Raw genomic sequence first — 24,670 nt, forward strand, 5'->3', positions numbered from 1 at the left:
GCTGTGTCCTTGTGTGTCTGCTTCCTCCTGATGTCACCGCTCTGTTTCTGCTGAGTCATTTCTGACTCCGTGAAATATGATAAGAGCCATTTGTGTTTTGGCAGTACTGTTGTGTTGTACTGTGCTTGTTTTGAATGAACATGTAGGTAGAAGGATGAGGTGGTGTACTTGATTTATAAGAGAGCATTCCCACCACAGATCATGGCTTTTCTTGGTTTATCACTCAACTCTTCTGTTAACTTAGTCTACCCTACACATGAAAAAAATATATAATTTGATGTACTTCTCTATAATTTAAAGCTCTAGCTGTCTGATCAAACGCTAAGACCCGCTGCTGGGACCTTTTATAGCAGCCGGTGAACAGAAGAGTTTTTGTGTCGTCTGTGTTTGTGGAGGCTGACACCTGATCGTCCAGCTGAGCCGACCTGTATCTCACTAATAGACACATTAGACACAGCAGGACTCAGTGGGGCTGAAGCCAGAACATGTTTCTAACAACTTCAACAGCAATCCTGTGTGCATTTACAGTCCTAGATCGAACGGGAAGCTGGTGGAGAAGAGACGGTTGAATGTTTTTTGACGGTTCCTGTTTTGTCCTGCAGCGGAATCTAGACTATAACTGGTCAGAGTTCAGATGGTTATCTGTAATGAAATGCAGCTCCGTCTCATTACTGGTGTTCCAACAAACTGGGCCACTGCCTGCGCAGTCGACCGGGACACTTATTGTCATTAGGGCTGAGGTTGTAGAGGAGACATTTCAGTGAGGGCTGTCAATCGATTAAAATATGTAATCGCGATTTAAGCGCGTGATTGTCCATAGTTAATTGCAAATTAATCGCACATTTTTTATCTGTTCAAAATGTACCTTAAAGGGAGATTTGTCAAGTATTTTATACTCTTATCAACATGGGAGTTGGCAAATATGCTTGCTTTATGCAAATGCATGTATATATTTATTACTGGAAATCAATTAACAACACAAAACAATGACAAATATTGTCCAGAAACCCTCACAGGTACTGTGAGGGTTTCTGGCAAGGCCCCTTAGTTCCAATGAAGGGAAATGTTCGTTCTACAGCGTCCAATGATATTTTAGACCATAGTGTACTTCCAACTTTGCATCAACACTTTGTCGTTGACTCTTCCCTCTTTCAACATGACAATGCCCCCGTGCACAAAGTCAGGTCCATAAAGAAACGGTTTCCCCAGTTTGGTGTGGAAGAACTTGACTGTTCTGCACAGAACCCTGACCTCAACCTCGTCCAACACCTTTGGGATCAAGTGGAACGCTGACTGGCCTCCAGACAGCACAGCTGAGGTTATTCTGTGAAACCAAACTCTCAGAACAGACCTGGAGCTGGTAGGGCTTCAGTGTCTTTCTCGGGGAGACTGTGGGAGGGCAGGACTCTCCGCTGAGTGGAAAACAGGCTGTAATGGACGGAGTTCAGATGGTTATCCTCTGTTGAAAGACAGCACTGCCTCAGTACTACTGACACTATGATAACTGGACTGATTCAGGACTAACTGCTGCCTCTGAGTCCAGTGTGTCTCATGAAACGCTTTGCTTTCTGTGCGTTTCTTTCAACCTTTTCAACGGCGAATTCACACCAGAGCAGCAATGAAGTGCGGCCTGCGTCGAGCTGCCATGCAATGTCTATGAAAAGCTGCAGCGGCTATCCCCGAGATCTGCGGGCTGCGGCTGCTTGATTCTGAAGCGAAGTGCGGCCAAACAAAAGTTGGGAAAAGTTTAACTTTTAGCGGCGAAGTGAGGCCAGAGAGGACTCGCAGCCAATCAGTAAACAGATCCTGTGACATGTGCACCAATGTTACCAAGAATTTCTTCCCACCTGAAACACATGAACACACCTCTTGGCTGCAGAACAATTTAATTATTGCGGCGACGACTGGCGACTGCAAGAATGTAAGAGTCATTGATCAAACTTTCACTTCAAACCCTCAGTAGATCTCCACTACTTTAAAAGTAGTTTTCAGTTCTTAAAAAGTATTCAGGTTAAAACATACTGACTTTCAGTGGAGGGAAATTGTTTGTGACGATAGTAAATTAATTTCACTGACTTCTTTACGAACCCTAAATAACTCACAAGAGACAAACTTAAAAAAGTGTGCTTGAAATCCAAGCTGCGGAGCTCATTAGCAGGGCCAAGGGAACAAAACGTTGGATCCTACATTTCCCATAAAGCAACTCGATAGCCTTTTCATCAGACCCTCCCTGCCTGGTGAGCACCCACGTCTTTCAAACTCCAGACCTCCAGTTTTTAACACAAACTTTCGTTATGAATGTGTTGGAGATCAATAACCTGGATGACATCACTATGACATCATCAGGGTTATTTACCTCACAGGCGACATTATGCAACTGTTTTCACAGGTTGAGTCCTAATGACCGGTCTGATTGTTCCTTTAAGATACATATTTTTTTGCAGTTTAACAGAACAGGACAAAATACTAGCCGACTTTGCGCTCATCATGTCATTGTGTTTGTCCTCCGCAGGGAAACGGCATCAAGACGTACAAGTACAACGTCCTCACCTTCCTCCCTCTGAACCTGTACGAGCAGTTTAAGAGAGTTGCCAACCTCTATTTCCTGGCTCTGCTCATCTTACAGGTACATCTAAAAAAAAAAAAAAGACTTTGATTTATTGTGTTAAAAAAACAAAACAAGGAGCCATCAAATGTTTGTTTGTTTCTTAGATCATTCCAGACATTACTACGCTGCCCTGGTACACCACACTGATTCCTCTGGTCGTGGTGCTGGGAATCACTGCCATCAAAGACCTGGTGGACGATCTGGTAAGACCGCACGCACGCACGCACGCACGCACGCACGCACGCACGCACGCACGCACGCACGCACGCACGCACGCACGCACGCACGCACGTCAATCAGTTGTTATTCAAGCTACAGTGCATCGTCATGTCACTCTTACATAAGTATTATAATATCTGGTTTGACCTGACCAAATTCTTTTTCCAGGCACGGCACAGGTTGGACAAGGAGATCAACAACAGGAAGTGTGAAGTGCTGCTGGAGGGCGGGTCAGGACAAAGTTTATTTGCTATTAGCGTTGAGTTTTATAACAAGATATCCACCATCTTTAAAAACACATGACACCAGTAGCTCAAGTCCTCGGTTCATAGCATGTTTAGACACTGAACGATGAACCAAGAAGTATTTTTTAGCTTTTTAAATTAGTTGTAAACTTGCTCGTCCCTGTACATCATTAAAAGTGACGACAACATACAAATATATATATATATATATATATACATATATATATATAAAAACTGTGATATGTCTCTGCTTCAGGTTTCAGGAGTCAAAGTGGAGGGACATGCAGGTTGGAGATGTGGTTCGTCTGAAGAAGAACGACTTTGTTCCGGTATGACGGTTCAGCCTGCATCATTTTTACTGGGCTGTGTAACAGTTACTTTGCTGACTGACTGAAGCACGTACACAGATTGACTGCCATTTCAAGCCGACCGATGAAGTCAAAGATCCAGTTAGTTTAATTGATTTGTATTGTCATTTAGTTGTGAAATCAGGTGATTCACGACAATGTTCTCGATGGTTTGAGACAGTGATGGTCACACAGAGGGGATTTAGTTTATGGCCTTATTCAGACCTTGTATTAACATGCGTCCTCAGTGATCGGATCACAAGTGGACAGCTGTAAGTACAGGTGTGAACGCACTAAAGACGCATTGAGATCGTATCTTTCCGACCACATTCAGACGTGGTCTGGGCCACATATGGCCACATTCTTTTAGTAGTTTGTACGCGATTGTGCCCTGATCCACACTGAAGGACTGCAAACTCAACTGACGTCCCGCTGGGATCCACGGGTCTCTGCGCTCCTCATGTGAATAGACAGAGGCAGAGGCGAGTGCTTGTCTGTCTCGCAGCATTGAAACTGCCGCTGTGCTCTACTGTATCCTGTCGGTACAGCTGTATTTTATTAAATATACATCTTATCTATCAGCTACATATCTACAGACTATCAGACTAGGCACGCAAAGCGCATTATTATCATACTATCGGAGATGTGTTGGTGTTTTTGTTCCGCTGCTTTGCACAGAGCTGACACCTGCCCTCCCGCCCTCTCTCCTCCCCGGCTCTCTGAAGCTCTGTACCGCGCTGTTGCCTGGCAAAGGCAGCGGTGCTGGCAGCGCACGCGGAGGTCCTCGAGGATATTACTACTGACATTCATGGAATCTCACGTCACAACATCTGCTGTATTAGCCGTGTGTTTACTACATTGTTTATTTGCATATGGAGCGGGGATCGGCTCACAAGTGGTCACTGGAGACGCATCCTAATGCCAGGTGTGAACAGATGTACTTAAAGCTGTCCACTTGTGTTCGGATCACTCGGGACGCATGTTAATACCAGGTCTGAACAGGGCCTTTGACTTAAAGCAGGGCACAAATACACCAGAAGCAGATGTGTGGTCAGATTTGTTAAACCCTTCAGAATGCTCCTTTTTTATGTGTATATCTTTTATTCTCCTCAGGCTGACATCCTGATGTTATCCAGCTCCAACCCAAACAGCCTGTGCTATGTAGAAACAGCTGAGCTCGACGGGTAAGACTCTCCACCCTTTTAGGTGTACCAAAATAAAAAACAATTTTTTTTTATCATAATTGAGTGTGTTGAACTGTAATAACTATATCGATTACTATATTCAAATAGAGTAATGGGATATAATCTGTATAGAGGAGCACAATCTTTGCTCCGATAAGCTTCTGCTTGGTCTGTAGTTTCTTCAAGAGTTCAGTCAACAAAGTACTCAGCGATAAGAGGAGAGCAAATGTGTAAACGAAGAGCTAAGCAACCTCTGCCAAGCTCGGCCATGTGACCAGTTAGAAATGTATACACTGCGATTAAGTGAGAAACGCCTTTAAATCAAACAGACGGGTCTGCGGGTGTCTCTGATGGAACTCTTTTGCAGAAAATGATAACTAACCTGACATCAATATCACCTTTCTTTATTTTTTCCAGAGCTCTTTGGCATTCAACTTACATCAGAGAATGAATTATGAATACAAATATTTTCATAAATAAGCTTTATTTATCCAGACGGATCGAGTTATCCCTCACCAACATGCAGAGAACGTTCCATCTTAAACAAATTTAATGAACTTGAGTCTGTTTAGCTGTGATTCTGCTTTCCTCGGGGGCTTGGTTTTCAGTCCTTTTGCATGTGTTTTTCTCCCCCTGCAGCGAGACCAACCTGAAGTTTAAGCTGGGACTCAGAGTGACCGATGAGAGACTGCAGCAGGAGCGTCAGCTGGCTGAGTTTAACGGTAAGCATGTTTCACAGCTACAAACAAGTTTATTTGCATGAACCTAAATCATTTTTAATCACTCCAACGGAGCCTGAGGACAAAACCTAACTTTTCATTTTAAAATGAAAATATAGTAAAAGAATAATATAAAATGAATTGTAAAAATATAAAATATTTTTTTAGAAGAGTAATAATCATAACACTAATTGAAAAAAATCTTTTTCATCTACACAAACGTGAAAAAAGAATCACTGCTTTTTCCTTAAGTGCCAGCAAGTAACTAATAAGAATAATAATAAGCGTGTTTGTTTTTGCATCATGCATTGTGTACAGTGTTTTATGCAAGATATCTCAATAATATTGGTGTGTTCGTAACCTTCTTAATATTTCAGTTTTAATGCTTCATTTTTAAATTAAGTTTCCAGACGAGGTCTTGCAGTTCTTATTTTATACTTTTCAAAGGGACAGTGTGTAGGATTTAGTGGCATCTAGCGGCGAGGTTGGAGATTGCAACCAAGCGGCAACCTCAGGTGCTGAGAAATGAAGCCAACGTGGAAGTGCCAAAAACTGCAGTTCTTCAAATGGCCACTTGAGGCTCCTAAAGCGAGTCAATCCCCATAAAAAAACATGTTAAAATGCCCAACTTTACAGCAGAAATAAACATGTTTACAGCAGTTTTGGTCTCTACAGCTAATTCCCCCGTTCATGACAACTGTACAAGGGTGTATTTTTATTTAACTCACCCGTTTAAATTATATTAATGCTTAATGTTAGGCATAATTGAGGGCGTTGCCGCTTTGAGTGACCAGTGGGTGCTGTACCAGGTCGCTAGCTGCTAACTGTCTCCTCTGTCACCCGCTCGCAGCTCCACAGCTCCAACGTCCAATATCTTTTTTTTTCAATAACTTTTAAGTTTACTGTGTTTCATTTTTTTCAGTTGGATAAACAGGAAAAACTTGAAAATGTGACTAAAGTGTTCAGGTACAAGCCTCCATAGCTGAAGGGAATTTAAGGCGCTGTGGCAGAGGGTGGTCAGTAGCGGTCAGAGGGTACTACAAGTTACTTTAACGCTGCTGCTGATGTTGTTCAGCTTTGGTCCAGAGAGAACTGTCACAAGATAATCCAGGCTGCTGCCCAGAGATGAACAACCCTGATTTGAATAGTTTTGACTCGAATGAAAGCCGTCTTTCTCGTCTCTCCTGAAGCTCTGATCGAGTGCGAGGAGCCGAACAACCGCCTGGACAAGTTCGTGGGGACGATGATGTGGGACGGGGTGCGTTACCCTCTGGACCTGGACAACATGCTGCTCCGTGGCTGCAAGATCAGAAACACAGAGGTGTGCCACGGCCTGGTCATCTTCGCAGGTGGGAACCCTCCATCACCGCTCGACATGACACATCAACGCAGAACTCAAAACTAGTGAAAAGAACATTTTAGTGCTGACGATGTACACTGAAGATCTGTATAAACCACATCATCTTAGTTGTGAAGATGCACAGCTCTAATTTAATTGATTGCAAAGTTTAACAAACGTTAACACATTTATTTCACGTAACCAATCATTTTCAAAGTCTACTTTAAGTTCAAGAACAATCCGCATTAGAGCTGAAATGATTAATTAATTGTTGATCAACAATAATTGATTAATTACTTTCTTTGTCTAACACGATAGTAAATTAAATATCTGGCCCGACAACCCAAAAAAAACAAAGATATTCTTCCGCATTTGTCCGTATTTTATGAACAATTTATCGATTGAGAAAATCCAAATAATTGTCTCTTGCAGCCCTAATCAACATTAATTGCCCGTTACCAAATTGAATTTGGACGTGATACGTGATGGTACATAATTTAGAATATTATTGATGATTGATAACTACTCATTGCTAGCATTCGCCATTTTGATATATGATGTTGTAGGAGCCGACACCAAAATCATGAGGAACGGCGGGAAGACGAGGTTCAAGAGGACCAAAATTGACGAGCTGATGAACTACATGGTTTACACGGTAAGTTTCACCGTCTCATCCTTTTAGATGTATCAACTGTTCTTTCTTCTTCCTGTCAGACTTTTAATTAGTTTTTTAAATAACAACAATGTTATTGGGCCTTTTTGTCAGTCACCCAGTGTGTAACTGTGCTTCTTCTGTTCCCTGCCCCGTAGATCTTCGTGGTGCTGATTCTGGTGTCGGCAGGTCTGGCCATCGGTCACAGCTTCTGGTACGAGGAGATCGGCTCTAAGGCCTGGTATCTGTTCGACAACAAAAACCAGACCGCCTCCTACAGGGGCTTCCTCAGCTTCTGGGGATACATCATCGTCCTCAACACCATGGTGCCCATTTCGCTATACGTCAGGTCAGCAAAACCTCACCCACATATTTAGGGCTTGTGTCAAGGGTACTGGGTTTGAGTAGGGATGTGTGCTTTGTGTTCAGTGTGGAGGTGATTCGTCTGGGCCAGAGCAAGTTCATCAACTGGGACCTGCAGATGTATTTCGCAGAGAAAGACACACCAGCAAAGGTACGTTACTACAGCTTTTATCATTATTTTTTAGCTTCCTGACTTTATGCTGAATCAGATCAGCAGTGATGTAATTTTTTCCCTTTTCATTAAACCAATCGTCACCCCCGCACAGGCTCGAACCACCACCCTGAACGAGCAGCTCGGTCAGATCGAGTACATCTTCTCCGACAAGACGGGAACTCTCACACAGAACATCATGCAGTTCAAGAAGTGCAACATCGGTGGACGCAACTACGGTACTGATATGCTTTACTTCACTCAAGGGTGTTTCTGCAATACGGTCACTTTTGAGTCTCCCATATTAAAAAAAATAAATAAATAAAATAAATAATTTTAACCATCAGAGAATGTCCTTACCGCTACATTACAAAAACGTTCATTTCATAGATTTTGCTTTTTTAATTTATATAATATTTTAAGATCTTTGAATTCATTTTCAAAATATTTATTCGTCATTTAATTTCATTCATTTATAAATATTGATATAAAAACTTTTTTTTTTAAATAGGGGATTTCAGGATTTTTTCTACACCCTGAAAAATGTAGACAGTAACCATAGATGTTAGTCTTCATACACAAAAAAATATAAAATATGTTGTTTTTTATGACAGATATTTCAATTCTAATGTCTAATGTCTTGTAAGGACATGTCGCATTTTTGCTAATATTGCAGATAAATGGAAGGTAGCAAGGTCTGCTAAGAGACGCTTTGACTCTTAGCGACTAATATACATGAATTTAACAGTAAAAAAAAAATATTTTTTTAAATATAATTCAAAATACTCAGCTGTACGGTAAGGACATGCAATAAATACTTCAGAAGAAAAGATGATATTAACCTTGTTTTTCTTGATCTTGAGGGTCAATTCAATTTTTTCAATTCAATTTATTTTTATATAGCGTCAAATCATAACAGAAGTTCTCTCGAGACGGTCACCTAACCTTGATTTGTTTGGCTTTGATAAAAGTTTTTTCAATGGCATTTGTTCAGAAGTGTGGGACAGGCACATTTAGATGAAAAAAATCATATTTGTAAACTAAAAATAATTTAAAGATGTACATGAAACACTTCCATTTGAAATAATGTCATATTATTGAATTATCTCATTTTACGTATCTCAACATTGAGAACACAGTTGTGGGACATGAAGAAAAACAGTGTTTGGACCCATACAATGTTTCATAAATTGTATTAAATCACATTATTTAGTAATTATTTTTTTATGTCAAGATGGGTAGTAAAACTGTGTATATATATTTATAAAGCACTGCAAAACATAAATCCCAAATTTCATTGCTTGGACTTAAAAATGCCCGTAGTTGCAGAAACTCCCTCCAACATGAAAATAAATCTTAATATTATTTTTTTACATTTTAGTGACATTTTGTTGCCCCATAAAGACCTTAACGGAGGAGGTACGTGAGCCAGTGAGAACGGAGACTATTAGTACGTTACTCACAGGTATTGAAACTCTAGCTATGGCCTTTCTCGAGGGGATTCACCCTCTCAGGTTAAACATGGAAAGAAAACCAGTAAGAGGTGGAGGTGGAGTTAAAGAGAAAAAAAGAAAGGCGACAGTGACATCTGCTGCCTTTTATCGCTATGACAACTGTCTTATTGATACCAAAACCATCAACGGCACACCTGAATATGCAGGATTTATTGGACATGAAATCAATGCTCTACACATGCAACCAGTTTTTGCAGGAACTAAAGGGTTTGTATTTTCTCTCTCTGATCCCATTGTGTTATCAGAAAGATGAAAAATGAGCTTTTAATGATCTCTTTGGGGGAAACTAGTTCACTGCTGCAGGAAGAAGTTGGATTTAGATAAGAGCAGAGCAAACACATTGTTGAGTAACAGCTTCATGAAATACAGATATAAAGTGTGCAAATGGCTTTACGCTGTTTAATGGTCTGTGACACAGTTACAGATTGCTTTACAAAGGGAAGATAAAAATGCAGGGAGCTTTCACAAGTCCGTTTGGCTAGTCTAAATCAGAGTGAAATTGATAATTTTGGTTTGTTTTCTATTTAGTCTGGTTCGGTTTCAGTAGATGTGCGGTTTTGTCATTCCAAGTTTTTGCTCTCCTTTCTGCAGGTGAACCGACCACTGCTGAGGGAGTGGTGCTGGACCGAGGAAGGGTAATAAACATATATATATATATATATATATATATATATATATATATATATATATATATATATATATATATATATATATATATACTGTATACATAGATATGGTTGCTTTAGAAGAAGAGTTCCAAAATAGAATAATTCTCATGTAAAACGTGACAAAACGTTTAAGTTTAAGATTCATCAGATGTTTTATTTGTAAGAAAAAATATGACCTAGACAAAATATATTTCTTTCTATCATAATTGATATTGCTCAGCAAAGCAGATTTTCAGATATGAATGAACATATTGATAATGTATAACTGTAAAATACTGAAACAGATGAATGATAATTTGTATTTCACACCAGCCATGTTTCACAACTCCTGAAATTGCCTTTTTTGTATTCCATGCTGGACATATACATGTACTGTATATATTTTATATTTATTGTGTGCACATACTGTATTTAACTTTATTTAAGCAGCAAAGGGCCTCTCAATATATATTAAAATTATACACATTAACATTAAAGTACCTCTTCTTGTGTAGATTATTTTTTTGACTGCTAAGCTAAAGAAGAAAAACTAATATTATGATCAGCTAACGACTTAACTCACCAGAATAATTGCTGACTATTTCTACTGTTTCCCCGTTAGCCGGTGGACTGGAGCTGGAACCGGCATGCTGACAGACAGTTCCAGTTCATGGATCATTCCCTGGTCGCCGTCGTCCGATCCGGGAAGGATAAAGAGGCTAATGAGTTCTTCAAACTGCTCTCCCTCTGCCACACCGTCATGGTGGAGCACAAAGACGGTAATCCTAAAATCCTAGATTGGGCAAAAGGTAGTGGAGCTAAAGTGTGATGAACAAATCGCAACCACCAAGGCTGACTGCTGGGCTGTCAAATCAACCCCAACGCACCCTAAAGAGGACTTTTCCTTAAAGGGATAGTTTGGATGTTTTGAAGCAGGGTTGCATGAGGTTCTTTTTGGTAGTCAGTGTATTACCTACAGTAGATGACGGTCGGCACGCCCCCAGTTTAGAGAAACAGACAGGAATACCAGCACGGGAGCAAAGCAATGTACTGCTGTGGACGGGGGAAAAACGGATTTTATACACCTAAAAGAAAGGCTCACCTTAAAAAGGTAATATCAGTATAAGTGTTACTATTTAAAATATTTTCACTACTTTACCTCGCCATCAGACTACTCTTTCTGACGGGGAACTAAAGCCGTTATTTATGCCCTCTTCAAAGCCACCAGACTCCATTGACAAAAAGAGTAATTTGACCTCGCAGAACGAAGGAGTTGCTGGTCTACCGCTGCCTCGATCGGGTAGTTTGTTTGTTTTATTGTGGAGTCTGGTGGCTTTGAAGAGGGCATAGATAGCCGCTTCAGTTCGGTAAAGCAGTGAACATTTTCTAAATATAGCTTAAACTGATATTGTTTTCTTTTTAGGTGTATAAAATCCGTTTCGCTGCTGCCCCCATCCACAGCAGTACGTTGCTTTGCTCCCGTGCGGTAACTCCTGTCTGTTTCTCTAAACTGAGGTTGTGCCGACCGTCATCTACTGTTGGTAATACACTGACTATGGATAAGTAACTCATACAACCCAGCTTCAAAAGATCAGAACTATCCCTTTAAAGCAGCATTTAGATATTGTCATTGAATCAAATGACACAGACCGGTGCATTACTATAAAAGAGAAGACTGCAGGCATTGCATTGGACACAACCTCCTCATATATGGGTTCATATCTTTCTTTTAGGTGAACTGGTGTACCAGGCGGCGTCTCCCGATGAGGGCGCCCTGGTGACGGCAGCCAGGAACTTCGGCTACGTGTTTTTGTCTCGCACGCAGGACACCATCACCATCATGGAGATGGAGCAGGAGAAAACCTACGAGATGTTGGCGCTGCTCGACTTCAACTCGGACCGCAAGCGGATGTCTATCATCTGTACGAGTGCACAGACACACACGCATACTAGTGCACATACAAACACGCGTCATTTCTGGTTATGTTTTAGTACTGTAGTTATAATTACAGAAACAATAAGTAGTGTCAAGCCAGGTGCTGAATGTGAAACACAAAGTTTAGGACTGAACTTGACTCAAGAATTCATAGCAAAGGCTGAAGACTCAAAACAATGACTCTGTCCCACCTCTGACCCTCTGTCCTACTGTCTCTTCTCTCTCTCAGTGAAGTTCCCTGATGGTCGTATTCGTCTCTACTGTAAAGGTGCCGACACCGTCGTCTACGAGCGACTTTCCCCCAACTCCAAACACAAAGAAATTACCCAGACTGCTCTGGATGTGAGTTTGCATGGCTTTATTCTAGGGCTGTCAATCGATTTAAATATTTAATTGCGATTAATCACACATTTTTTTTATCTGTTCAAAATGTACCTTAAAGGGAGATTTGTCTTGTATACGGGAGTGGGCAAGTATGCTTGTTCTATTCAAATATGCGTATATATTTATTATTGGAAATCTATTAACAACACAAATCAATGACAAATATTGTCCAGAAACCCTCACAGGTACTGCATTTAGCATAAAAAATGTGCTCAAATCACAACATGGCAAACTGCAGCCCAACAGGCAACAACAGCTGTCAGTGTGCTGACTTGCCTATGACTTGCCCTAAACTATATGTGATTATCATAAAGTGGGCATGTCTGTAAAGGGGAGACTCGTGGGTACCCATAGAACCCATTCTCATTCACATATCTTGAGGTCAGAGGTCAAGGGACCCATTTGAAAATGGTCCATGACAGTTTTTCCTCACCAAAGTTTGGTGTAAGTTTGGAGCGTTATTTAGTCTCCTTGTTGACAAGCTAGTATGACATGTTTCTTTCATTTTCTAGTTTCATATGATACCAGTATCTTCACTGTAGCTTTAAAACTGAGCCCGCTACAACCTCCGAAAGATTGATTGCGTCAAAGAAGTTAGTAGTTTAAACGAATTTGCATTAACGCGTTATTACTTGACAGCCCTGCTTTATTCTCATTTGCACAGTTGTATACAGTCTGTCTTGGCACAGCGGACAGACGTATGTAGAAACCACGACATGCATGTACGTAGCTGTTTCTCTTGTTTATGCGGAAAGAAACACGGCCTGGTGTTTTGTGCTTCAGGTCTTTGCCAACGCGACCTTGCGGACACTGTGCTTGGCCTACAAAGACATCAGCAGAGACGATTACGAAGCCTGGTCCAGGAAACACAAAGAAGCCCAGGTGGTTTTGACGGACAGAGACGCCGCCCTCGACCACGTGTACGAGCAGATCGAGAGCAACCTGATGGTGAGTGGAGAACAATTCCACTGTAGTGTGACAAATAAATCAAAAATTAACTTTTTGAACTCTGTTCTGCTTAGCAGAATCAGCAGCTCTTTTTTTGTGTTTTTTCTCCATTTTTCGGAAAATCTGTAAAAGTTACAAACAACAAGCCTCAGCCATATCTAACCAGCTGTATCCCTCTGTCCAGCTGATCGGGGCGACAGCCATTGAGGACAAATTGCAGGACGGAGTACCAGAGACCATCGCCAAACTGGCCAAGGCCGACATCAAGATCTGGGTCTTGACTGGAGATAAGAAAGGTACCATCACCTCTACAGAGAGGAGCCATACTGTTAGTGGACCTGTACTAATGTAATGATAATGAGGCTGTTAGAACCAAAGTCTCAATGAAAAGAACCTCGATCATTTTTATGTTATCGACTTATCTTACGATATATGGACATGGCCTCGATCATTTTATGTTATCGACTTATCGTACGATATATGGACATGGCCTCGATTATTTTACGTTATCGACTTATTGTACGGTATAAGGACAGAACCTTGATCGTTTTTACGTTATCAACTTATCTTACGATATATGCACAGGACCTCGATCATTTTACGTTAGCGATTTATCTTACGGTATATGGACATGACCTCGATCTTTTTTTGCGTTATCGACTTATCGTACGATCTATGGACAGGACCTCAATCATTTTTATGTTATCGACTTATCTTAGGATATATTGACATGACCTCGATCACTTTTACGTTATGGTTTTATCGTACGATGTATGGACATGACCTTGATAATTTTTACGCTAGCGACTTATCGTACGATGTATGGACATGACCTTGATCATTTTTATGTTAGCGACTTATCTTACGATACATTGGCATGACCTCGATCACTTTTACGTTATGGTTTTATCGTACGATGTATGGACATGACCTTGATCATTTTTACGTTAGCGACTTATCGTATGATATATGGACATGACCTTGATCATTTTACGTTAGCGACTTATCGTACGATATATGGACATGACCTTGATCATTTTACGTTATCGACTTATCGTACGATACACGTAAATGACCTTGTTCATTTTTACGTTATGGATTTACGTTATGGATATCGTACGATATATGGACATGACATCCATCTTCTTTGCTGACCTCGATATTGCCCGTTGTATTTACTTGCGTGTTTGTTTACATAAGAACGTCACCAACATTTTAGCCAACATGATGCCAGAATAAACAGCAGGGTTTTTCCTACCATTATAAAACTTGGGCATTGCGCAGACATTGCACATTTTTGAGAGTCAATTTTATTTTATTGTTTTGATTGTGTGGTTTTATGTTATTTATGTTTAATTTATTTTATTTCACAATTCCATTGTCTTAAGAAAAGTTCATTACTCTTTGGAAGGGTGTACTTGAATTATTATGCTATTATATTATAATTTTATCAGGGGCATAAAATTGTCTTCAAATGACAATAATATGGTCTATCGCAAGTATCTCTGGGACAATATATCGTCCAACAAAAGTGGATATCGCGACCGTACTAATAAGCGGAATCATCTGATAAAGACATTGTCCTGCTGCGGTATCAGCAATAATTAAAAGGTCTTGTGTCATGTTTTTTTCCTCTTAAGCTTTAATGTGTTTTTATCTTTCTCCCCAGAAACGGCTGAAAACATTGGATTTTCTTGTTCGCTTTTGACAGACGACATGCAGATCCACTACGGAGAAGACGTCAAGTGCGTTGATTAAAATGTCAATGTCGATGTATGTATATAGGTCTAAGGCTTGAACGGCCAGTAGAGTGGAGCAGCGCGTCCCCTAGTGTCCTCTCCGGATCTGGTGGACATGAAGTGCTGGATTTAACATAATAGACATGACCACTGACTATTTGTGTAACAATTTGGCCACAAATTCACAGACTGACCGTACACGGTGCAGCCATATACTCGGTTTCGACCGAGTCTTGTTCACATTTGAATGGTTTTATCACAAGGGAAAAATGAGAACTAAACACACTGTACAACACTAGGAGACAGGTTTGTTGTTTCATGCTCTTGGTAAAACAAAACTCAAGATGCATTTGTTCATATTCATCACTGATCAAATCAACCTGCCTTGGTTCGTCTGCCACTCCCTCCCTGCTTGTTGTATGCGTCACCTCAACATCGAGGATCTCATTCTGTTCCGTCTGTTGTTCCTGTGTCTCCAGTGTGAAGCTGGGAGTTCGTCAGGCCAACCGGAGAAGCGAGCCTCGAAATTTCCGTCGCAACAAAAAGAAACCTGCGGAGCCTTTCTTCCCCTCGCCGGGCAAAAACGCTCTCGTCATCACCGGAGGATGGCTTGTGAGTTCCATTCAAAATGAGGACACGTGATTCATTGTTGTATTTCGTCTTTATAGAATTTAGAAGTGCATCTACAGGAAAAAATTTAATCTTAAATTCTCATTTTCCAACCAGCTAACATGGTGGATTGTGCTGATCTATTTTTATTTTCTCAGAACGAGATTCTGTATGAAAAGAAGAAGAAACGCCGTCGCCTGCGTCTGCGTCGTCTGGGAAAGCGACCGCCTCCGAGCAACCCTCAGGACGGACAGCCGATGGACGACTGGGAGAAGGAGATGAGACAGGTACAGCTGAATAAATGCATAGAAGTGAGCTATGATTGCATGGCTAGTGCACCACAGAATGGTTTACATGACATGGTGGAACGTCTCTGCAGATTGACTTTGTGGACATGGCCTGCGAGTGCGAGGCGGTCATCTGCTGCCGCGTCACGCCGAAGCAGAAGGGGAACGTGGTGAGTTTGGTGAAGAAGTACAAGAAAGCCGTGACGCTGTCTATCGGAGACGGAGCCAATGACGTCAACATGATCAAGAGTAAGGACACGGACAAACTGTCCTCAGCATGTAACACATTCCAGCGACTCCGCTCTAATCTCTCTGTCCCTCCAGCTGCAGACATCGGCGTCGGTATCAGCGGTCAGGAGGGGATGCAGGCCGTCATGTCCAGCGACTACGCCTTCGCTCAGTTCCGTTACCTGGAGCGCCTCCTGCTGGTGCACGGGCGCTGGTCCTACATCCGAATGTGCAAGTTCCTGCGTTTCTTCTTCTTCAAGAACTTCGCCTTCACACTGGTCCACTTCTGGTTCTCCTTCTTCAATGGATACTCGGCACAGGTCAGCAGCGCAGCAGCATTTGTCCTGATCATAAGTCATGTCATCTAAGGCCTAATTTTGTCCCAAATACTCAGATTTTCCTACACAATCTAGGTGTGGCGACACATAAAGTGTCTCAAAGTTAGTGAAATTCGAATTTGAATGAACTGGGCTGACTGTGATCATACATTTTATGGTAACCTGACCATTAGATTATGATATTTCCTGCGTATACCTTAAATAATCTCGATTCAAAATCCACTTACTTGCTTTTTTTTCTGGAGCTGTCAACTGCATCTCATGGTCTCCTTTAGCGGAGGAAGTTGCTTGCTCAGTTCTCACGGAGTTGGCTCAGTTTATATTATTTTGTCATACTACTACGCTCCAAAACTTAGGCTAATTTTAGTGAGGAAAAACTGGCATGGCCATTTTCAAAGGCGTTGTTTGACTTCTGACCTCAAGATATGTGAACGAAAATGGGTTCTATGGGTACCCACGAGTCTCCCCTTTGCTTGTCGCCTATCACAACTATGTGTGCAGAGGTGATCTGTAAGATGCCAGGGACCAAGACATACATTGAATATTTGTAACAGGAGAGACTTCAGAGATTAGCTCCAAAGCACACTGGAGCACACAGATTTAAGGCAATCAACTTTATTAGAAGACTAAAGTTTCGACGCCAACTCATCGGAGTCAAACCGATTTGAGACTCACACTTCACTTAAATAACTGATTCAGCAGAGGCTGGAAACATGGGGAGGGAACAATAAGATGCAGGTAGGCAGGGTAAACAATCATACATCATATAATAACAAAAAGAGAGAAGTAGATCTATAAATAGATATTTGTGCATTGAATATTGTTCCCTGTCCGCAGATCACCTATGAAGACTGGTTCATCACTCTCTACAATCTCTGTTACAGCAGCTTACCCGTTCTACTAGTTGGACTAGTTGACCAGGTAAAAACAGACTTTGTTGTAGAATGGTACAGACAAAAGGTCACTGGCAGGTACATTAATGGTCTCTTTGCAAACTGTTAACATTTCAGTTTTTTTTACTCTGTATATTCATGGCAAAGTTATTAGTGCAGTTGGATGTACAGATTGATGTGAAAATAATGTGTAAGATATTAGCTAAGATGCAGGTTGATGTGTTAGGATTAGTTAGGCAAGAACAAAACTCTGTTAACTGTTACCTCTGCTTCCTCCTCCTCCTCCTCCTTCTTCCGCTGCAGGACGTCAACGACAAACTGAGCCTGAAATTCCCCAAACTCTACCTGCCCGGCCAGCAGGGGGTGCTGTTCAACTACAAGACCTTCTTCTTGAGCTTATTCCACGGCATCTTTGTCTCACTCATCATCTTCTTCATCCCCTACGGAGCCTTCCTCCAGACCATGGGGCAGGACGGGGAGGCCCCCTCCGACTACCAGTCCTTCGCCGTCGTCACCGCCTCGTCGCTCATCTTTACCGTCAACCTGCAGGTTAGTCACTTTCAGTTTTAGGGGTAGTGACGTGGTTCTAGCAGCCCTGTTAAAAACTACTATACTACATACTGTACATACATATAGTACATACTGTAATAGCTTGGAGGCTAGATAACGCTCCAATGTATGTGTGTGTGTGTGTGTGTGTGTTCTGAATGATTATTTGAAGCACTGATTCAGAAATCCAGAGTACATATGACGTTGTCATTGTGGTTTTCCAACCTTAGAGCTACTCAAGGAGAATTTTAAGGGGAAGATTGGATTTAAGAGGTTTAGAAGTTGAATTTATTGTATGTGAACTGACCTTTGTTATCTCCTTCCCCTCTTGTTTGTCAGATCTCTCTGGACACCTCCTACTGGACCTTCGTTAACTGCTTCGCAGTGTTGGGCAGCATAGCCATCTACTTTGGCATCATGTTTGACATCCACAGTGCCGGGATCCACGTCATCTTCCCCTCGGTGTTCACCTTCACCGGTCAGTCACCGAACACTAACCACAGTGTGGCGCAGTTTGCTGGCCTGTAAACCTGGAGAGTCTAATTTCCATCCAAGTATTAAAATGCTCCAGCTGTCTCTAGTGGAACTAGACGTCACCCCCCCCGCTCTCATCACTCCTCTCATAAAGTGTATTTTTTGTGTTCGTAGGTGCGGCGTCAAACGCTCTGCGTCAGCCCTACCTGTGGTTAACCATCATCCTGACGGTGGGCATCAGCCTGCTGCCCATCATCTGCATCCAGTTCCTCTATAAAAGCATCTGGCCCTCTGTAGGAGATAAGGTGAGGTGAAAATGTAGATGTGGCTTCTCACAATGTAATAACTGCACATAATGTACTAATTAAAATGTAACAAAAGCTCATAATGTAATAAAACCATAAGCGCAAAACGTAATGACAGTTTTTTGCACAATGTAATAAGTTATTACTAGAGCTGTCAAAGATAACCCAATCATAACGCGTTAACGCAAAATCGTTTTAACGCCACTCTTTTTTAACGCAATCGATACTTCGGAGTTTGCAGCAGGATCAGTTTTAAAGCCAGAGTGGAGAAACTGGCATTATATGACAAACTTAGGCTAATTTTTGGCGAGCAAAAACTGGCATGGCTATTTTCAAAGGGTTCCCTTGACCTCTGACCTCAAGATATGTGAATAAAATAATGATAATAATACAAAGTTTTATGAGCCAATTTTAAGCCAATTTGCGCTACTTGAGAAAAAAGCTTTGAATTGAAATGTAATTAGCTGAAACAGAAGTAACCATATACGTCCTCTTTAACCACACAGCAGTGTTTCTCTAATGTGACCTGCTTATTTCCCGTCATCCCCCCAGATCCAGAGAAACAGGAAGAAGTACGAGATGGAGCTGCAAGAGGAGGAGAAGAAAAAGCCGCCAGCCTTCCAGCGCGGCCGGCGTTCCCGCCGCTCCGCCTATGCCTTCTCTCACTCCCGTGGCTACGCCGACCTCATCTCGTCTGGGCGGAGCATTCGGCGGCGCCCGGCGGGCCGTGGCGGACCCCAGGACAGCATCAGGGAGGTTCCCCAGAGAGAGGCCGAAAACATCTGACGGAGCTGAGCGGGAGATGGAGCAAAACTGTAGCTATTTGGGGAAGTTCGAGGAGCGCTTGGTTTTATCTTCATTTATATCTGTGGAGTCGCTGCTGAAGTGGTCAACATCACATAAACAACAGCCTGGTTGGAGTTTAAAGTGATTCAAGTGCCTTAGAGGGAGATAAACGAAAAGCGCTCCTAAAGTCGCTCTTTTTTTAGAAATGAAACGCGCCGCCTTCGCAGAAAGTCTTTGCTCCAGTCTGTGACTCCACTGCCTCCAGTTCCTCCTCTATGCACAGACTTTGTTAAAATGCAAATGAAAAAAAAAAAAAGCTCACCGAAGAGACGACCGCCGTTACTGGGGTTTGACGTCATGCAGCGACTGTGTGACTGACAATGTTGTTTAACTCAGGATTTTTTTTTAAAAACAAAAGCTTTATTTTTAGTCAGTTTGTCCCTGTTCACCACTACTGTGGCTGGATGTGGAGCCCTAACGTTATTTAATATGGTACCTTTTTTTGACATTAACAGTTTTAGCCCGATATCTGCAAGTGTTTTATTCAAATTTAAAATTATATATTCCGGTAAATTTGTCCGTTATATCCATGAAATCAGACATCTGTTCGTTTTACTTCCATCCGTTGAGATGCTAATCCAAAGATTTTCCTTCACATTAAAACAATGGGCTAAAGCTAAACATGTCAAGGTATCCTCTTTTAATGTTTTATTATAAATAATGGTGGGATGTTACTATGCCAGGCTATGCAAGGTGGTCGGATGTTATAAAGTGTCTTAATTTAAAAATAACTTGTAAATAGTGTTGCTTCCTCCTCTGCTGCATCAAATGTCCCAAGTGTCCTTACAGATGGATGTTTCTAGTCACTAATCTTTTAAATACCTCTTTCAAACCTGAATCCTAATATTATTTGTTACCTTTTGTCCTCTTGATTTGACCTAAGGTGCTGTAAACCCACTCTGTAGGGAACCTGCAAGGAGCTCCAGTTTGTCTTCCTTCAACAACAGTGTTTGCAGAATGTAAATTCAAGTGCTCCTTATATTCTAATGGGGAAAGAAACACAGCAAGGGGGGTTTAGGTTTATCTTCGTTTGATTATGTCTTAGTAGTTTGTTCTTTTCTTTCCATTTCTTTTTTTTATTATTTCTTGGAAATTAAATCATACGTTCCTTTAGTCATGAAAAATAATGTGTGTGTGTCGCAGGTTGTTTACAACGAACCCAAAGCAGATGTTTGTCTTTTTCCAATCCTATAATCAGATTTAGGATATCCTCTAAACAGTGCTAAGCCAAAACTGACACATTCCTGTTCTGACTGTATCCCCTTCATGCTAGTGTTACTGTATGCAGATGATGTCTTTTTATTACTGAATGAATGGAGGCAGCAGATGAGGACTGCTACAGTTTTAGCTCTGTCATATGATGGTATTTTATCACGTGGTTGTTAATAAAAGCCAAGGGCACATTTAGCAATCTGAAACGACTGTTTTTATTTTATTGTGGTGACTCATGCCTCTCATTACCTCCGCCAAGGCCAAAGGTTTTTGGCCACGAGGTTATGTTTTCACCGGCGTTGGTTTGTCTGTCTGTCTGTCTGTCTGTCTGTCTGTCTGTCTGTCTGTTAGCAGGTTTACTCCAAAAGTTCGTGATGGATTTGAGTGACATTTTTTTGGAAGGGTGGAGTGTACAATGAATAATCCATTAGGTTTTGGTGGCGATCCGGATCATGATCCGGATTCAGGAATTTTTTTAAGAATTCCAATCAGCCTGAGCATTAAGACCACTGGGTATAACACATGCGCAGTGTGACTGATGACGCGTTGATGACGCATGACCCCGCCTTCTTCCTTCTTCGAGCAGAGAGATATGTGTCTGGATGTGTGTGCGGGAGCTGCTGGCCGTCCGCGGTGAGAAAGAAAAAAGCGGTAGATGACGGGATGAGAGACAACATAGTGTAACGTTATACAAAGAGAGGCATTCGCCGATACGTTACACGGAAACACACCGTGTTAATAAGCCGACCACCTTATGGTACCGCCAGCTGTGAGCTGTGATCTGTTTTTAAAGTCAGGCACCTTGGCGGAGGTCTGCGCTCTCCGAGTGCCATTCTAGTTTGATGTATGGATGTGGCGATTTCATTTAACGCGATTAGGTCAGAGTAATATTATTAAAAAGTACCTGAGTGTTAGGGGAGAGTTTTTTTTACAAAAAAATCTCCCACCGGTCGGGAGGAGTTAATCGTTCCTCGGTCCCCCCGTACACCGCACGGCAAACGACACCGAAGCTGATATTCGGTTCAACTCTAAAATGAGTTGTGCGCCTCAAAATTCGGGCCAGAAACGGGCTAAAATGGTACAGTGTATAGCCAGCTTAAGTGACGTCAAAGATAACATTTGTTAAATTGATGAATTAAAGTGATGTCACTGATGTGGAAGTGAGTTTATCAGACCTGTTTAGCTGATTAGCCATTACTAGCATAACTCAGCCAAATCTGCGACCAAACTGTCGGTGGTTGAGTTGCATTGTGGGTAATGTTTTGTAAAGGAACTGTCCATCGTGAGTCCAACTACATTATAGGACTGTAATGGAGTACTCTTTGAATGGGCAGAATTGAAGAATTGAAACAAAACTGCAGTAAATCAAAGAGTCTCATTTCTTTTTGTTAATGGCCTGACAGTCCTATCAACACTCTGCTTCCACACACAGTCAAGTTACTGTTAACCTACTTATGTTACACAGCTTTTCCAAGCAGACTAACCTGTATTGCTGAGAGGACTGGGTTTGGACATTATGGCAATATTCATATTTCAGTTGTATGCTGTAGCCAATAAAGTTTTATGTACAGTACGATCTTTCCTCTATGTTGTTAAGGGGGCCTATAAACACAGTCAAAGTCCAAACCATTCATCTTCCAGGAACAAATCAAAGGCTCTGAAAAGCCCTCTATCTTATGCTCTTAAATGCTTTCCAGTTGAAATATTACAGTGAAGACCTTCACTGTCTCTGAGAGGTGAAATGGCGCAGCGAGGAATTCAGATGGACGAGGAAAAACTCTGCTGTTCGATCTGTTTGGATCTACTGAAGGATCCGGTGACTATTTCCTGTGGTCATAACTACTGTATGAGCTGTATTAGAAGCCACTGGGATGAAGAGGATCAGAAGGGAATCTACAGCTGTCCTCAGTGCAGACTGCTCCTTGTACCGAGGCCTGTGCTGTTGAAAAACACCATGTTGGCAGATTTAGTGGAGGACCTGAAGAAGACAGGACTCCAAGCTGCTCCAGCTGATCACTGCTATGCCGGACCTGGAGATGTGGCCTGTGATTTCTGCACTGGGAGGAAGCTGAAAGCCCTCAAGTCCTGTCTGCAGTGTCTGGTCTCTTACTGTGAGCAGCACCTCCAGCCTCACTATGAAGTTGTTCCATTAAAGAAACACAAGCTGGTCGACCCCTCCAAGAAGCTTCAGGAGAACATCTGCACTCGTCACAATGAGGTGATGAAGATTTTCTGCCGCACTGATCAGCAGTGTATCTGTTATCTCTGCTCCATGGATGAACATAGAGGCCACGACACAGTTTCAGCTGCAGCAGAAATGACTGAGAAACAGAAAGAGCTCGGGGCGAGTCGGCAAAAGATCCAGCAGAGAATCCAGAATGGAGAGAAAGATGTGAAGGTGCTCCAGCAGGAGGTGGAGGCTATCAATCACTCTGCTGATAAAGCAGTGAAGAACAGCGAGAAGATCTTCACAGATCTGATCCGTCTCATTGAGAAAAGAATCTCAGATGTGAAGCAGCAGGTCAGATCTCAGCAGAAAACTGAAGTGAGTCGAGTCAAAGAGCTTCAGGAGAAGCTGCAGCAGGAGATCACTGATCTGAGGAAGAGAGACACTGAACTGGAGCAGCTGTCACACACAGAGGACCACACACAGTTTCTACAGAACTACCCCTCGCTGTCAAATCTCGCTGTCTCTGAAAAGTCATCCAGCATCAATATCCGTCCTGTGCGACACTTTGAGGATGTGACAGCAGCTGTGTCAGAGGCCAGAGATAAACTCGAGAACATTCTTACTGAGGCGTGGACCAAGATCTCACTGACAGGGACTGAAGTGGATATTTTACTGCCACAGGCAGAGCCCAAGACCAGGGCTGATTTCTTACAGTATTCATGTCAAATCACACTGGATCCAAACACAGCAAACACACAGCTGTTATTATCTGAAGGGAACAGAAAAGCAACAATGAGGAGAACATCAACAAGCACAGAGCTAAAGATGTTACAATTTGGTCGCCCAGGTTCACGCAGCAACATTGACAGTCTTCAAGTCCTGAGCAGAGAGAGTTTGACTGGACGTCATTACTGGGAGGTGGAGTGGAGTGGGTTTGCAGTTTCAGTAGCAGTCACATATGCGCACATGAGAAGAGCAGTCTATGAAAGTGCATTTGGGAACAATGACAAGTCTTGGGCAGTATATTGGTTGGTAAATGGTTATGAATTCAGACACAACAACATCATAACTCCCATCTCAGGTCCTCAGTCCTCCAGAGTAGGAGTGTACCTGGATCACAGTGCAGGTATTCTGTGTTTCTACAGCGTCTCTGAAACCATGACTCTCCTCCACAGAGTCCAGACCACATTCACTCAGCCACTCTATGCTGGACTTTTTGTAGGTTTTGGATCCACAGCTGAGCTCAAGTAGACAGAAATGATTAGGTGGATGGGGGAGATTCTGTTTATTTAAATAGATCTTTTCTCCATCTTTGCCGCTCGCCTCTCTTTGCTGTGATGTTTCTGCACTTCCCACTGATGACCTGATAATCATGACTCTGCTGTCTTCTACCTTCGATTCTCTGTTGATATTGTTTAAATGTTGGAACGTTTTGGTTGATAATGTTAATATACTGTATATTCAAAGAATTTTATGTTAAAAGTATGAATCTAATTTGTTTCAAAATATCAATGAAACTTTTCTTTTGAACTCTACATTGAAACAATGAAAACAGAAATGAAGTAGAGTCTGACTGCAACATCCACATTAGCTGGAACAATTCATTGATTAATCCATTACTGGATTGAAAGGAAATTAATTGACATCTATTTGGAAAATCAGTTAATTATTTATTGTATTGCATTGTTCAGTGTTTTTTTTTTACATTTTATAGACCAAACAATTATTCAATTAATTGAGAAAATAATCCTCAGATTAATCAAA

At 41.8% G+C, this 24,670-nt stretch overlaps 2 protein-coding genes across 4 annotated transcripts in view; both read left to right on the forward strand.

The window, feature by feature from the left end:
- The window catches only part of atp8b1 (ATPase phospholipid transporting 8B1), a 31,960-nt gene extending 12,137 nt beyond the window's left edge, over positions 1-19,823 (forward strand). Inside the window, exons 4-30 of the mRNA XM_037752506.1 lie at positions 2,513-2,626; positions 2,713-2,811; positions 2,996-3,057; positions 3,329-3,401; positions 4,533-4,603; positions 5,243-5,325; positions 6,513-6,671; positions 7,228-7,316; positions 7,472-7,662; positions 7,743-7,827; positions 7,943-8,066; positions 9,933-9,976; positions 10,611-10,767; positions 11,722-11,910; positions 12,154-12,266; positions 13,092-13,256; positions 13,441-13,552; positions 14,926-15,001; positions 15,475-15,607; positions 15,763-15,891; positions 15,984-16,140; positions 16,216-16,439; positions 17,295-17,378; positions 17,654-17,899; positions 18,239-18,377; positions 18,548-18,678; positions 19,231-19,823. Coding sequence (XP_037608434.1) covers positions 2,513-2,626; positions 2,713-2,811; positions 2,996-3,057; positions 3,329-3,401; positions 4,533-4,603; positions 5,243-5,325; positions 6,513-6,671; positions 7,228-7,316; positions 7,472-7,662; positions 7,743-7,827; positions 7,943-8,066; positions 9,933-9,976; positions 10,611-10,767; positions 11,722-11,910; positions 12,154-12,266; positions 13,092-13,256; positions 13,441-13,552; positions 14,926-15,001; positions 15,475-15,607; positions 15,763-15,891; positions 15,984-16,140; positions 16,216-16,439; positions 17,295-17,378; positions 17,654-17,899; positions 18,239-18,377; positions 18,548-18,678; positions 19,231-19,464 — 3,483 coding nt within the window. The 3' untranslated portion in view covers positions 19,465-19,823. The remainder of the gene's footprint in view (positions 1-2,512; positions 2,627-2,712; positions 2,812-2,995; positions 3,058-3,328; positions 3,402-4,532; positions 4,604-5,242; positions 5,326-6,512; positions 6,672-7,227; positions 7,317-7,471; positions 7,663-7,742; positions 7,828-7,942; positions 8,067-9,932; positions 9,977-10,610; positions 10,768-11,721; positions 11,911-12,153; positions 12,267-13,091; positions 13,257-13,440; positions 13,553-14,925; positions 15,002-15,474; positions 15,608-15,762; positions 15,892-15,983; positions 16,141-16,215; positions 16,440-17,294; positions 17,379-17,653; positions 17,900-18,238; positions 18,378-18,547; positions 18,679-19,230) is intronic.
- On the forward strand, positions 1,446-24,341 carry LOC119478087 (tripartite motif-containing protein 16-like). 3 transcript variants are annotated; one of them, XM_037752515.1, is made up of 4 exons: positions 1,446-1,451; positions 15,088-15,104; positions 22,473-23,533; positions 23,594-24,341. In XM_037752515.1, the coding sequence occupies exons 3-4, from the start codon at positions 22,478-22,480 to the stop codon at positions 24,155-24,157; spliced, it is 1,620 nt and encodes a 539-aa protein (XP_037608443.1). In that variant the 5' UTR covers positions 1,446-1,451; positions 15,088-15,104; positions 22,473-22,477; the 3' UTR covers positions 24,158-24,341. The 3 variants fall into 3 exon arrangements, with proteins under 3 accessions (XP_037608443.1, XP_037608442.1, XP_037608444.1); XM_037752514.1 differs by having other exon boundaries at positions 22,473-24,341; XM_037752516.1 differs by lacking the exon at positions 1,446-1,451 and having other exon boundaries at positions 22,508-24,341.
- Positions 24,342-24,670: the final 329 nt, after the last annotated feature.

Source organism: Sebastes umbrosus, chromosome 19 (assembly GCF_015220745.1).
Source record: "Sebastes umbrosus isolate fSebUmb1 chromosome 19, fSebUmb1.pri, whole genome shotgun sequence".
Classification (NCBI taxonomy): domain Eukaryota; kingdom Metazoa; phylum Chordata; class Actinopteri; order Perciformes; family Sebastidae; genus Sebastes; species Sebastes umbrosus.